Source organism: Calonectris borealis, chromosome 25 (assembly GCF_964195595.1).
Source record: "Calonectris borealis chromosome 25, bCalBor7.hap1.2, whole genome shotgun sequence".
NCBI lineage: Eukaryota > Metazoa > Chordata > Aves > Procellariiformes > Procellariidae > Calonectris > Calonectris borealis.
Genome location: NC_134336.1, coordinates 2,543,749 through 2,558,143, shown reverse-complemented (window position 1 = coordinate 2,558,143; position 14,395 = coordinate 2,543,749). Strand labels below are relative to the sequence as shown.

Below are 14,395 nucleotides of genomic sequence, written 5' to 3'. Positions count from 1 at the left end.
CTCCCAGGGGTCCGGGAAGCATCACGAGGGGTCTTTCGAGGCTGAGCAAAACAATTAGCCCTGGGCTGAATTGCATCACTTGGTGCACAGGCAAGATCCCGTGGGCTGCGCTGCTTATTTCATTAGTGTGCTGAGAGCAGGAGCCTGCGGATCCCCTCGGGCTGGCAGTGCAGGGATGGCCTTTGCTTGCAGCACAAACCCAGCGGCTTTGCTGCCAGGCACAGCAGCCCGGGGTTGTTCCTCTGCCCCAGGACGAGGGGCTGCCTGGCCGGAGCCAGCCCTGGGGCTTTGCTTGCAGCACAAACCCAGCAGCTTTGCTGCCAGGACGAGGGGCTGCCCGGCCGGAGCCAGCCTTGGGGCGACCGGCTGCGTTGTGGTTGCACGGCCCCTTCCCCGAGCAGGGGAGTGGCTGCTCCCGCGCCTCTCACCTCCCAGTTTAGACGTGCGCCCATTTCCTTCTACATCAACACCTCTTGAAAGCCAGCCCTTCTGCTGTGCTTGCGCATCTCTCCCGGAGCGATGTACCTTCTCCGACATCCCTTTGCGAGGGCGAACTCCTGCCGCCTCCCACATCCCAGTGCTCCTCTCGGCAGGCACGGTGCTCCCGGGCTCTCCTTTCGTCCCCATTTCAGCCCAGTCCTCGCAGCACCGGCTGCAATAGCCTTTGTGGGACACGGACAGAGGATGAGATCACAGCATCTTGGTCTGCCCCTTGCACCCCAAATTGGGAGGCAAATCCCCACCGGCTTCCCCCGCACACCCTGAGGTCCGTCCTCCCACAGGTTCCGCTGCCCCTCGAGCTCAGCCGAGTCAGCCCGTGCGGATCGGGCCCTCCACGGGCTCACGCCTGCTCTCGCTGCGGCACAGTCCTACGGGAACCATCACATTGATGCAAGATGAAGTTTAAGGTTGTGAAAATGCCTAATTTTCCTGCTTATTAAAACCCGAGCCGTACAGCACCATCTCCTTGCATCCATTTCAATGCACTTAAAATGTTTTGTCACAGCATCTCAAATGCAGGGAGACAGGCTCATTTAGTAATTATTTTAAAGTGATTTAGCGCAGGATCGACAGCCCTGCTGGCACACCGTGCTTGCTGCCTGCCGGGTCCAGGAGCTCCCCGCCTGCCCCGGGATGCTGTGCTGGACCGCGGAGGATCACGGTGGGAGCCTTCCTTGGCTCCTCATCCTTCCCACAGACAAAGGGACTCCGGGAGCTGGAGGTCTCCCAGCCTGCAAATAGTGAATTGCACCTATTTTAGCTGTTGGGTGGTGGAGCCATGCGAGAGCATTTGCCCTTTGCTTCGGGCAGGCCCATGCATCGCCCCTTTCCCCAGCCGAGGCATGCGTGCTCTGGTGAGCAGCACCTTACCGGGAGCAGCCGCTCCAGCACCCATGGGCCCGTCCTCCCGCTCTGCCAGGGACGCGGGTGCTGGTGCCGGCTGCCCCGGCTTCTCTCGCCAGGTCGGGCACAGACCGTGGCAGAGCGATGGGTGTTTGCCACGGGCAGTGCCAGGCTCCTGCCGTCTCTTGGCATCACTCCGGCTCACAGAAGTCTTCCTACAGCAAGCAAGTTTTCTGCTGATCCCTTAAGAAGCTTTGCTATAATAGTGCAGTCTTAGCATTTAAAAAGCCACTTTTTCTGCAAACAGCCTGCCTTACCCCCTGGCTCCTGCTGGGCTCTGGAGTGCGCTGGGACCTGCGGGCTGGATGCGGCCAGGCAGGGTGGATTAGACCTGGCCAGACGGGGTCTGGGCTGCTGGCACCAAGCTGTCACAGGGCCACATTCACCATCCTGCTGCTGGACACGGAGCTGGGGGGGCCACGGGGGGTGTGGGTGGGTTTGGTCACCCATCCTGGAGCTGCGGGACTGGTGGCTTGGTCCTGGGGAGCCCAACATGGAGCTGTAGCTTTGGGCACCTCTGCTGCGGGCAGGCTTAAGTGACCACGGGCAGAATACGATCAATACTTTGATTTGAACCCAAGGGGACTTCAGAGCTCTTGGCCCAGGTGGGATCAGAGCCCCTGAAAGGCAAAACGATATTTGCTAATGCAGAAAGGGGAGGGAAAGGGGGGGCTGTTGGGTGCTGGCTGCCGGTGGAAGGAAATCAGATGTTCTCTGCAAGAAGAGGAGCGCTGGTAGGAGCAGCAGAAAGCCAGAGCTGATAGCAGTCCTTCCCCTGGAGGAAGCAGCTCCATGAAATATTGATGGGATTCACACACAGCAGACGAGCGGTGTGAGCTGCATTGCAGAGCTCGGAGCCGTGCAGCCGGGAAGGCAGCGGCTGCTGGGTAACGGGAAAAGCTCCTTTCCACAGCCCCTCCATGCCGGTGGAGACTGGTACCAGCCCTGGCCCCGTCACGGCGGTGCAAGCCCTCAGTGCCCGAGCACCAGGCGAGGGGTTGGGGTCTGGGCACAGATGATCCCATCCCCGAGGCCACCAAAGGCCCTGGGCTGGTTTCCTACGTCCCCGCTGCCTCTCCGTAGAAGTGGCCCAGTTTTCGGGGCCGCGTGGCTGCAGCATCACGCTACCCAAGGTGGCCGCTGGCACCGGCCACGCGCCTGCTCGTGCATGTCCCCAGCGAGGTCCTGCTCCCTCCCAAGCTGCCCATCGTGGCCAAAACCAGCACCAGGGTGCAGCCAACGCCGAGGCACCGAGCTCTGCCCGGCGGGAGCCTGCTCCAGGCAGCACGTCTGCGGGACGAGCCCGCACCATCAGGGATGCCCTGGTGCTTGCCGCAGTGCCGTGGGCCCTCGTCCGCTGGGCAGCTAACCCAGCGGGCTGGGCTCAGCGGGAGCTGGCCGTCCCCCAGCCGCAGCCCCGCGGGTGGCTTTTGCTCCTCTGATTCTTTTATGTTGCCTAGGAAACGACGGGATTCAGCACAGATCTGATTTAACCGAGCGGCAGACGTCATGCAGGGACATGGGGGAAAGGGACGGCGTGGTCAGGGCACTGGCCCCGGGCTCCTGGCGTCTCGGAGGGGGCTTAGCCCAAGGTCACCAGGCAGGGGCAGACATGGGTGCCCCCGGCTCCCACACCCGTCCGTCCCACCCGGTGAAAGATGGCTGCGAGGTGGGTGCGGGAAGATACCGTGTTCCTGCCTGTCCCTGCCGGAGATACTCGGTTCCCTGTCCCGGTGCTCCCAGATGGATCCCATCTGGCAGGAGCATCGCTTCTGCTGGAGCTGCGGCGCCCAGGCTGGCTGGAGAGGGACACGGGCTCTGTGAGTGGGGACGGCAAGGAAATCACCGTGGCCGAGGTGCGCGTGGACACAGCCGGGACCGGGGACGACGCACGCTCCAGCACGGAACAGTCGTTTCTTGCCTGTCACACTGTCCCTGCCGGGCTGTGCTGGAGACCCCCGCGCAGGGCTGCGGCTCCGGTCTGTCGCTCCCGGTCCATCCCGGTGCGCAGGAGCAGCACGGCAGCGCGGAGGAGAGCGCCCGCGGCAGGAAGGCTGTTCAGGCTCCCAGGCGTGAGGGGTATCGTCCCACCGCTTGTCCCAGGAGAGACGCGATGCGTCACTTGGGTCGCTGGCGGAGCTGGTCTCCGTGAGGCCATCTCTCAGCCGTCGGGATGTCCCCAGGCCACAGCATTGGCCACTGTCACCACCATCCCATGGCAGGTCTGTGCAGGGGACTGAGCTCTTCACCCACACCACGACCACCAGCATTTCCCATCCCGGTGAAAAGCCCGGGCTGCGCGGTTGCCTTCTCGGCAAAGCCCCGTGTGGGGCTCCTGGTGCTGCTCTGCCGTCCCTCCCGGAGAGGGGCCCCGACGCCGGATGGAATGGTGAGCAGCTCCGGTGTTTTGTCCTCTCGCTCCCACCTGGACGGGAGCAACCTGGCAGGAGCATGCCGCGGCATTTGCCCTGTGGCCTTCCTCCTCCTCCTCCTCCTCCCGGGTGCAGGCTTGCCAAACCTCGCTCGCACAACGGTCAGGCCTTTTTCCAGGCGCACGGGCTGGAGCACCCTTGGGAAGGGGCACAGCTCCAGCTCAGCCCCATCCGCACTTCTCCCCTCTAAGCTCCACTTTTCCCATAAATGCAGCACGTTTGGACCCATCCTTTAATTTCAAAGTTTGTTTCCCATGGAGATTGTGCAGGAGGATTAATGCTGTGCCTGCAGCGTGTTTCAGCCAGAACATCACTTTTATAACCTGCCTGAGCAATGAGATGTGTAACTCCAGTAGCTGGAGTTACTTGCAAGTTCTCAGTTCGTGTGCACTGAATTATACCTCTTGCCGGGCAATTAAATTTATATGAGCAACTGCCTATCAAACCTGAAGCAATTAATTAGAATTAAGTACTTTTAGGGGAAATAAGCCCTCGCCTTACTTCCCAATACAAGGAGGAGCATGTGTTTGCAAGCTGTGCCACTGCGGCTTGCCCCAGCGTGTTGTGCCCTGCTCGGGACTGGCAGGGCCTCGGAGCAGCAGCTCTAACAAGCTTTTCTTTCCCCAGAAGTGCTGATTTTAGGGCCTACCTGTGCTCTCCCTCCAGGTGGTGGCAGCCCCAGCACAAGGGGGCTGTCCAGGGGCGGGAGGACCTGCTGCCTCACTGCCGGGGCTTTCCAACCCCATCTCTCCCTGGGGATACCCCCAAAATCCCTCTGCCCCCTTCCCTGGCGAGGCAGCATCCCAGCCAGCCCCACCTCCGGGTGCTCATTTATCACCTCCTCCTCCTCCTCCTCTTCCCACCTGCCGTCAGGAGCTGTTCCCCACCTGTGTGGGGCACCCACCGGGCTCCTCCCTCCTTCCCCACAGCCTTTGTCAAAGCACCCAATTTTTCCCATCAATATTTTTCCTCCCATTTCTATCTCAGTGGGACATTTGGGGCCAGGGCTCCCTCGCAGCCCCGGGTTGTTCATCGCCACTGCAGCCCCTGGCAGGGGGTTGCACCTGGGATGCACCGGCAGCGGGACCGTACAGTCCTGTCGGCTCCCTGGGGTCACCTGTGACCCCCCACCCTCTGGGCCGCCTCGCTCCCCACTTTTCCCGGCTCCGGCACCCCCTGGCAGGTCGGTGGCGCCCAGCTGGGGGGACCCAGTGGGGTCATCGGGCACCTGAAGCCGGGCATAGGGATGCTCCAGCCGTGCCGAGGCGCATCCCACCCCGCTGGACCGCTCTGCCCCTGCTTGGGGCTGGGAGGAGAACTGGGTCAGCGATGTAACCATGGAGATGCTGAAGGAGATGCTGAAGCAGCGCCGGCACAGCCCCGCTCTCCAGAACCCTTTAAAGATTAACCAGACCCGTCACCCTCCGTCTCCAGCCGGGGATGGGGCTGGGGGGCTGAGCCTCCTCGGCGGGGAGAGCGGGGCGGGCGCTGCCCAGTCCTCCTCCACCTGCGCAGGGCGGTAAGATGCCTCCGTCTCCCTTTTCTCCTTCGGGGTGCGAGTGCGGGGAGTGCAGGGCTCGGCCCCGGTAGCCTCGCCGGGGCTCCTGCGCTGCAGCAGCAAATGAAATGCAACAGGGAACGCATTTTCCTGCCGGTCGTGCTTGTCTGTGCATTGTGCATCGGTGCTGGGTGCTGGCTGCGCGTCCGCCAAGCAGCGGAGCAGCCGGAGGGATGCTACAGCCATGACACCTCTCTGGCTGCTCAGCCCGTGCCCGGTGGCTCCGTGCATCCCGCAGCCATCCCAGCCCGCGGGGGAACCGGGGCTGGCTCGCTGGAGAACTTCTTGGTGCTCGCGGTGGTTGCTGTCGTTTCCCGCAAGGACGGTGCGTGGCGGCGGTAAGCGCTGGCGGGGGCTGCGGGCGCTGCCCCCCACCCCGCGGCTCGGGGACGTGCCTCCATGGCGGGGAAGGAGGGGGCTTGCGTGCGATCCAGCCAGCGCTGGAGTGGTGCGGTGGTTTGTTCTGAGCATCCCGGTGTTTTGCAATATAGAGAATAAATAAAATCCAGAGGGGGGGTGAAGGGAAACCTGGTGCCGTTCCCTGCATCCCCCACCCGCTGCTGGGGAAAGGGAGCTGGGGGGAGAGGCAGCACCAGGGCTGCCTGTGCCGGCCGGGGATGCTGTTGCGGTGCCGAGGCCGGCTCGGCGGTGGGAGCCACGGGCTCCGGTGCTCTTGGTGCTTGGGCACGGTCTCCGGTCGAGCTCGTCTCAGCAGCGAGCGCCGGGCACCTCCCCGATCTCCCCAACGGGCACCCGCTCCCGCAGAGGCCAGAAGCAGATTGTGAAAAGAGATAAGGGGTAAAATTACGGGCAGGGTAAAGAAAATCCTTCCTTTGGGCTGAGGAGCGTGCGCTCTCCTTCCTTTGCGGTGGATTATCCTTGTGTGTGTTGCATTGGAAATGATCCCATTAGCGCTGTGCTCTCCTGATCTAATTTGCTTCCACCAGAGCCCGGTGCTCTCCTGGCAGCTGAAGCGCCGGGCGGGAAAAACAGCAGCAGGAGCCTTTTGTGTTTTCCTGGCCGTAGAAATAACGGCTTGGTTGTGCCACAGCTCTTCTTGCCCACAACGCCGCGTGGGGAGGCCTGAGCTGCACCCAGCTGAACCTTCGTGCGACGGGACGTGTGTTTGTTTAGGCACAGTCTAACGTCAGGTTTGCAGGTGGGGAAACTGAGGCACGGGGAAGGGAAGCGGCATGCGACCGAGGGTGCGCTGGGGCTGCGGTTGGGGAAGCGGTTGGGATGCGTTCCTTGTGGCAGGCGCTTCCGAAGGGATACCCCAGCCCTTGCGAGCGGCCGCAGTGGGTTTGGAGCCCGGAGGGTGCTTGGAGAGCGGCGGGTGGCATCGGAAAATGCTCGTCCCAAAGGTCCCAGAGGTCCCAAAGGTCCCAGAGGTCCCAAAGGTCGCAGCTCAGCCCCGACCCCTCCTCGAGCGGACGCTGAGCGTAGGGCGAGCGCTGCTGCCTGCTCTCGCCCGTCTCGGCTTCCCGTCGGCACGCGGCCACGCCGGGGCAGCTCCGGGCTGCGGAGCTGGTGCTCGCCCGGTGCCGACAGCTTCATCCGAGGGGCTCGAGCCTTTGTGCGAGTGTCTGTTCACCAGCAAGGGCAGGCAAATCCCACGCGTACACGGGGGGAAGCATGTGCTACGGTCGTGGCGCACCCCAAACCTTGCCGAATGCAAGCGGCCGTGCCGGGGTCCCGCTCAGCGAGGAGCGGTGCTGGGCGTGAGGAGTGGAGGGTGGGTGACTGCCACGCGCTCGTGGGCAGAGCAGGGGAGGACAACACCAGCCAGAAGGGCAATGTGGGACGGCTGCTGCTCTCTGGGAGCTCATTAATGATATTAATGACTAATCGCCCACTTGCCCCTGTTTGCATCCCTTCTGTAATTGATAAATCTGCGAGTTCACTGGTGCTGCAGCCGAGCCCGTGGCTCCCATCACGTCTCAGCCCGACCGTGCCCCTGCGAAACTCCTTCCCCCGACGGCGAGGGGCAGCAGAAGCCCCCCGCCCTGCCCCACTCCCCCGTTCCCGGCCATAACTTATTCGCTACATTTGTGGCCGTCTCTCTCTCTCGAAAGAGAAATATTTTTCCAGGCCCTGCCTCCATCCATTATCATAAAGTGGCTTCACTTGGCCTGGAGTTAATAATTCACCTTTCCTTGGAAGATGGATGCTCCCATCCCGCAGGAGTTTAAATATTCATGGGGAAGGGAAGGCAGCAACCGCTGTGCTGCGCGGGAGGTCTGGCAGCCGCATCGCAGCCTCTGCTGCCGGTGAATGCCCCGGTCCCCGGCAGCGCGGCACCCCGGCACCCTCGGCACATCTGCGATGGGTGCCCCTCCAGGCACCGTCTGCTGCCAGGGCTTCCCAGTGGACGCCAGTGGCAGCCCGGTGTGGTTTGCTGGGCCGGGGTCGGATCCAGCCCCCGAGGCAGGGAGCCATCTCGGGGTGGAGCGGAGGCGCGCCTGGAGCAGCGCGTAGGGATGCTGCAGCCGCGGTTCGGAGGAGGAGACGCGCGGGAGGAACTTTGCTGGTTGCAATTTTGGACACCTTCGGCGGGGGTGGACGGGGCTGTCCCCAAGCCCCAGGGTCCCCTCCTGCTCCCAAGCCGGGTGGGTTGGTGACGCACCGAGCCCTCTGCCCACTGGTGGGTCTCTCCTGCCATAGGGGCTGCCCGGGTCCCCCAGGGCGCTGGGGCAGGGCTGGAGGGTCCACCCCGTGACCCACTGCACCCCTTCCCTCGCCGCACCCTGCCCCCACGGGTGGGGAAAAATGGTCCCGCTGGGTTGTGCCACCTGAATTTCACGGCTTTGTGAGTGTCTCGGGGGACCGTCCATCCCCGTGGGGCTGCTCTGGGTGGGAGCGCGGTGACACGGCCAGTGCCACCGCCCAGCGCTGCTGGCCTTGACGCGTCCCCTGGCTTCCCCCCGCAGCTGATCCCACCCAGCAGAGCCGGGGCCGGCGAGCGCGCGAGCAGCTGACCATGTTCAACGGGGATGCCAGCTCCTCGGCGGCCAGGAATGTCATCCGCAGCTCCAGCATCAGCGGCGAGATGTACAACATCGAGAAGAGCGCGCGGGGCAGCGCCGACTCCGTCACCATCTCCGCCAGCAAGAAAAGGCGCTCCAGCCTGGGCGCCAAGATGGTGGCCATCGTGGGGCTGTCCCAGTGGAGCAAGAGCACGCTGCAGCTCAACCAGACCGGTGAGCGGCCCCCCGGCCCTGCCAGCCCCCCCAGCTTGGCCCCCTGCTTTTAGGAGAGGAGCACGCTCCCGGCTGCCCAAAGCAAGGCTCTCACCGCCCGTGTCTGATGAAGACACCTAACCCAGCCCGTTGTAAATCCCCCCCCCCCGGCACTTCTCCAGGTGCCAAAACCATTCGCAAACCTGAGGCGGGGACGGTGCCGGAGCCCTGCCAGCATGGGGGGTCTGGGCTCCGCGGCCCCCCCAGTAACGGCCAGTCCCAGCTGCAGGGCTGTGGGCAGGGAGGGAGGGAGGGAGCTGAGAAAGGACTTGTCAAACGGTTTGGCTCTGGGAAATATTTAAATGCTTAAAATAGCTTCTTTTTAAAGGGCGGGGGAAGCAAAAAGCTCATTTTAGTGCAGCCTTTTTCTCTAGTTATTGCTTTTTTATTCCGGTTCTTGTTGGCATTTCGTGATTCGGGAGATGTTCTATAAAGAGAGGAGTTAATCTGGAGCCCTCCAGCCCTGCACATCCAAGCTCTTTCTGAAGGGGTATAATTATCCCTAAAAGCCAAGCAAAAAGTGCCGGAGCCGGGCAGAACCACGCCTGGGGACGGCAGGACCGGGACCCTCCCGGCTGCTGGTGCCCAGGTCAGCAGCGCCCGCCCCGGGGGGCTGCCAGGATCGGGCAAATGCTTCCACGGGGGCAGCCCCGAATGAGCAAGACAAACCTGACTCCCCCAGGAGCAGCCGCGGTGCCCGCACACACGTGCTCAGGCGGCAGGAGCGGGGCTGCCGGTGGTGCCGGGGCTGCTGGCGGTGCCAGAGGTGGATGCTCGGGGCCACGCTCCTCCTTCTGCCGTCTGCCACCGCCTGGGACGCGTGGCGGCGGGGACGGTGCAACCGTGTGGGGAGAGGGAGACTTCGCTGATCGGTCGGCGTCGGGGCTGCGCCCGCTTGCGGCAATGGGGGTGCCCATCCCCTGCGGCACGGGAACATTGGCACGTTGACGGGGCCCTGGGGATTTCGGAGGCTGGGAGGTGGCTCTGCAGCGGCACAGGCCAGGCGGCGGGCTGGCCTGGGGTCAGCACATGTGAGCTGAGTCTGGCCAGTCTCAGCACGGGGGGAGGTGACTGAGGCGCAGGTGGGTGCTCAGCCATGCAAAGGCACGATGGCATCGGTGCTGAGCGAGGGCTGTGGGGAGTTGGGACGCGGGGAGCACGGGCAGCCCGTGGCTCTCCAGCACGGTGTGAGTGGCACCGGGACACGGCTGCGGGGTCCCGCAGGTTTCATCCCCAGGGCAAGGCTGCATAAATCACAGTGAATAACGTACCGAAGGTGGGGAGCAGCACACGGGGAGGCTCCGGCTGTGCCTGGCACCCCGGTTCTTCCGTCTGGTTTGACGTCCATCCCGCGGGAGGGTCTGGGGGCAGCGAGCGCTTCCCAGGCTCACCCCGTCTCTGCTTCCAGAGGGTGGCCCCAAAAAGCTGCGCAGCAACATCCGGAGGAGCACGGAGACCGGCATCGCGGTGGAGATGAGGACCAGGGTCACCCGGCAAGGCAGCCGCGAGTCCACCGACGGCAGCACCAACAGCAACAGCTCCGACGGCACGTAAGACACCGCGGGGTGGCACGGGGGGGCGGGAGCTGGGGCTGGGCTCCCGGGGGATCTCGCTCGAGATCCGGCAGCCCGGTGCTCCGCAAAAGCCCTTCGCTGTCCCCGGCGCAGGTTCATCTTCCCCACCACCCGGCTGGGCGCCGAGAGCCAGTTCAGCGACTTCCTCGACGGGCTGGGGCCGGGCCAGCTGGTGGGGCGGCAGACGCTGGCCACCCCGCCGATGGGTGAGTGCCAGCCGAAGGGGGTCCCTGCCCGGGGAGGGGGGTGCCATCCCCAGCCCCGCAGAGCAAGGGCTGCGTCTTGCCTGGTGCGGGGCTGGGCGGTGCAAGAGGATGCTCCAGCGAGAGGGAGGGGGCTGCTTGGGGGGGAAGGTGGCCGCACGCTCCTCCGCAGGGCACCGGCTCTGGGGGACAGGCTCGACCCCAGCAGTGGCCCTTGCTGCCGAGCACGTGCCGGGCCGGTGCGTGGCTTGCAGATGCTCTGGCCTTCCCCTGCTGCTCCCGCTGCCGGCTCCGCGAGGGAGGGAACGTCCCGTGCAGGGCTCAGGGCTGGACACCGCAGGGGGAAGCAACAGCTCTGCCTTTTCCCCCGCGGTCTCTCCTGCCCCTCTGCTGTGCATCAGCTCCTCCGAGCATCCCGCTGCAGAGGGGACCCAACAAAACCGGGTGTTGTTCCATTTTTCCCTTTTAAATCCAAAACGGCTACAGAAAGTCCGGAGTCTGAATTCCCAGCCAGCAGCAGCGTGTCCCGGCTGCTCCCAGGGCCCACCAAGGTGTCTGCCCCGTGTCCTGCTGAGGGGCCGGAGCTGCCGGGAACGGGGAGAGCTGCCAGGGGGGGCCACAGTAACCAGGGTCCCCCGTCCTGCCCCCCCAGTCCCCGCAGCACAGGGACCTGGTCCTGCTGGCCCCCACAAACCTCCGGTGGGAGGGAAGGGGGGCAGTTGGGCCCCTCTGGGTTTGCCCACCTTCCCCGGGAGGGGACGCCACCGGCTCCCCTTGGGGCGAGGTCCTGCAGTGCCTGGGGCACGCCGAGTCCCTACGGCTCCTGCCGTCCCCCCGCCGCTCGTTCCTCTCCCGCTGGCCGGTTCCTCGCGCAGCCCCCGGCGCCGGCCCTGGCTTGCTGTTGAAATGCCAAGTGTGTTTTGAGAAGATCCAGGTTCATCTTGCTCCTATTAAACCCCGCTGGGACGTCAGCTCACCCCTTCCCTGTCCCCACTCCCCCCTCCGGGGCCACAAGGCAGTGAGTGACGGGGACCCGCCAGCCAACGGACGGAGGGACGGACGAGCAGGGCAGTGTAAGGGGGAGAACAACTTCACATGGAGCTCAAGAGGTGTCCGGCCACGTTTTTTCCTGCAGATGCCCCTCCGCAGGCAGCGGGGAAGGACCCCAGTGAAGTGCCCCGGGGAGACGGGGGCTGGCCCCGGTGGGGTGCTCAGCCACCCACCCCTCCTGCCCCAGCCTCTCCTGCTCTTGCCAGGGTCTCGCCTGCCTCCCGGCTGAGGGCATCACCCGGCCAAGGCACAGCCCCGGATAATCCCAGCCCCTTTTCCCTGCAAAGCTGCCTGGGATGGAGCCGGCAGGGAGGGCAGGGAGGAGGGGAGCAGGGGGCTTTCACCCGGTTCTCTCCTCGCTGCTCAAATCCAAGCGTCTTCACATCAGCTCGGCTTTGTCCTTCCGCCAAATTCACGATAAATGCGGTGATGCTCGGCGTGCTTGAGCGCTGGGTGCTGAGGGTGGGGAGCAGGCAGCGGTGTGGGGGTGCCGAGGCCGCCAGCCCTGGCGATGACATCTCCCACCGGCTTTTTGGCAGCACCAAAAGGGAGAGCTGGTGGGACCAGCCCAGCCCAGGGCTGCGGCCGTCCCCGGTGGGAGGTGGCCATCGGGGAGGGTGCTGAGCGCTCTTGTCCCTCCGCCTAGGCGATGTCCACGTCGGCATGGCTGACCGGAACGGGCAGCTGGAGGTGGAGGTGATCCAGGCGAGGGGACTTATCCCGAAGATGGGCTCCAAGTCCATCCCTGGTAGGTGGCTGGAGAGGGGGGGGGTCGGGGATGGAGGGGGAGTGATGGGGCCGGGCGCTGTGCTGGGACCATCACAGGAGCCTGCTCCGAGTCAGTGTTTCTCGCCTGTTTTCCAACGCAGCCACCTACGTGAAAGTCTACCTGTTGGAGAACGGCGTCTGCCTGGCCAAGAAGAAGACCAAGGTGGTGAAGAAAACCTGCGACCCGTCATACCAGCAGCCTCTGCTCTTCGAGGAGAGCCCCCAGGGCAAAGTCCTGCAGGTGACGTCCTCCCCGCACAGATCCTTGGGGACAGGGAGGGATTAGGGGAGCGAGGACAGGGCACAGAAACCCAGCGTCCTCACCGCTGTCCATCAGACCGCAGCCTCCCCGTCCCTGTCCTGGCGGGTCCTTCCCGGCCGGGCACGCTGAGTTTGCCCAGTTTTCCCCAAAACTCCCACCCGGCGAGTGGGGCGGCTCCCCTGACGCCTTCTCTGCCCCGCAGGTGATCGTCTGGGGAGATTACGGGCGCATGGACCACAAGTGCTTCATGGGGATGGCCCAGATCGTCTTGGAGGAGCTCGATCTCTCCAGCGCGGTCGCGGGCTGGTACAAACTCTTCCCCACCTCCTCGCTGGCCGACTCCAGCATCGGACCTCTGACGCGCCGCCTCTCCCAGTCCTCGCTGGAGAGCTCCACCAGCCCCTCCTGCCCGTAGGCAGGTTGGTGGGAGAGGCCGGGAGGGGAAAGGAGACGTCCTGACCTACCAAAACTGTTAGTGGATAGCTGTAAATATCCTGTCCTTTTTCTTTTTTTTTTTTTTTTCCTTTTTTTTTTAAAAATCTCCTTCCCGAAACAACCCTACTCTCGACACGCTCCTCCCCGAGCACGCGTCCCGGCGCGCAGAGGGGGACGTCGGAAAGGGAGCGAGGGCCGTGTGTTTTGAGGCAGGGGGAAGGAGAAGCAAAATCCCCCCCGTGAGGCAGCCCGAGGGCCGCGACTGCCGACCGATCCCGAGACTGTTACCGCACCTCGTCCCGTCACCCCGTCGGAAAGGAATCGAAGCGACGCGTGTCTCTCCTGACCAGCCGGCGAGAGCATCTCGGTCTGATCCATTCAGTGCAAGCAGCATGTTGACGAGGATTCTTTTCCTTCGAGTTTGTTTCCTTGCCTCTGAGGAAAAGGTAGCTTCTCAAAGAAAAAAAACTCAGAAAAAAATCCAACTCAGCACTACTATTTTTTTTTTTCCCAAGGAATGTAGCATCTTCTATTATGTAGCTTGCCACGTGCTGACAACACACCCACTCTCTGCAATATCTAAGAGACTCCGGATTGACCGGAAACATCTGCCAGGCACTTCCCGTTTGTTCGTTTTCCGACACAAATCCCACCACGCTGAGCGAGCACTTCTGGTGGCCATTTTTCCTTTTTTTTTTTTTTCATTTCTATTTTTTTTTCCGGTAGCATGTAGCCTGTGACCAGTGACATTGCCAAAGCAAGACAGAACAGAAAAAGGTGCACTCGCCTCACCTGAGCATACGCTGGTCTTATCCTCGTGTTTCACCACTGACCGTGGTCTTGTACAGCCAAAGCCAAAATATAAACTCTCTGATGCCTCACGTGAAAATTCGAGTCAGGAGAAGGTGACCCGATGGAGCAGGGGTACCGTGACGCTGGTTGATCGTCTGGCTCCCAGCCCCTTCCTCCCGCAAGGGGCAGCTCGAGGTCTGGGACGCTCTCCTCGGGTCTGGGACGCTCTCCTCGGGTCTGGGACGCTCTCCTCGATACTTGAATTTCAAGCAGGAGCAGAGGGTTTGCCAGACCCCGCGGCAGGACGCACCTTTCTCTAACTCTCGACTTGCTGGTACGCTACAGGGGAACATCTCAACAGCATCTTCTGCTGATCTGGAATTAGGGTGACTGAGAGGTTACAAACAAAGGACTAGATGCTTTGAATTTATTATCGGGATGAGTGTTCTGGGTTTTTTGTTTGTATGTTTTGTTTGTTTGTTTTTAAAGCAGCATTTTGGTTCCCCCCGAGGGACCAGTTCTTGTAGCAAAACCGAGAATTACGGAAGCTTTTTTTGAAGGTGCCTAATGAAATTTGCTGAAAATACTCAGGGGAGACACCACTAGAAACTCTGGTTTCTTCATAAAATATACTTAACGCAATGACTGTCCTGAAGGATCAGTTTCCAAAGGAGAGAA

At 62.9% G+C, this 14,395-nt stretch overlaps 1 protein-coding gene across 1 annotated transcript; it reads left to right on the top strand.

Annotated features, from left to right (window-relative positions):
- Positions 1–8,272: 8,272 nt before the first annotated feature.
- RIMS3 (regulating synaptic membrane exocytosis 3) lies at positions 8,273–12,905 on the top strand. Its single transcript, XM_075173210.1, has 6 exons — positions 8,273–8,594; positions 10,042–10,183; positions 10,301–10,413; positions 12,107–12,208; positions 12,330–12,469; positions 12,693–12,905. Exons 1-6 carry the CDS (start codon positions 8,375–8,377, stop codon positions 12,903–12,905), a joined length of 930 nt encoding a protein of 309 aa, XP_075029311.1. The 5' UTR covers positions 8,273–8,374.
- The last annotated feature ends 1,490 nt before the right edge of the window (positions 12,906–14,395 follow it).

Coding starts and splice junctions, on each gene's coding strand:
- RIMS3 (XM_075173210.1), top strand. CDS start 8,375: ATGTTCAACGGGGATGCCAGCTCCTCGGCGGCCAGGAATGTCATCCGC. Junction 8,595..10,041: donor GCTGCAGCTCAACCAGACCG/GTGAGCGGCCCC, acceptor CTCTGCTTCCAG/AGGGTGGCCCCAAAAAGCTG. Junction 10,184..10,300: donor AGCAACAGCTCCGACGGCAC/GTAAGACACCGC, acceptor TCCCCGGCGCAG/GTTCATCTTCCCCACCACCC.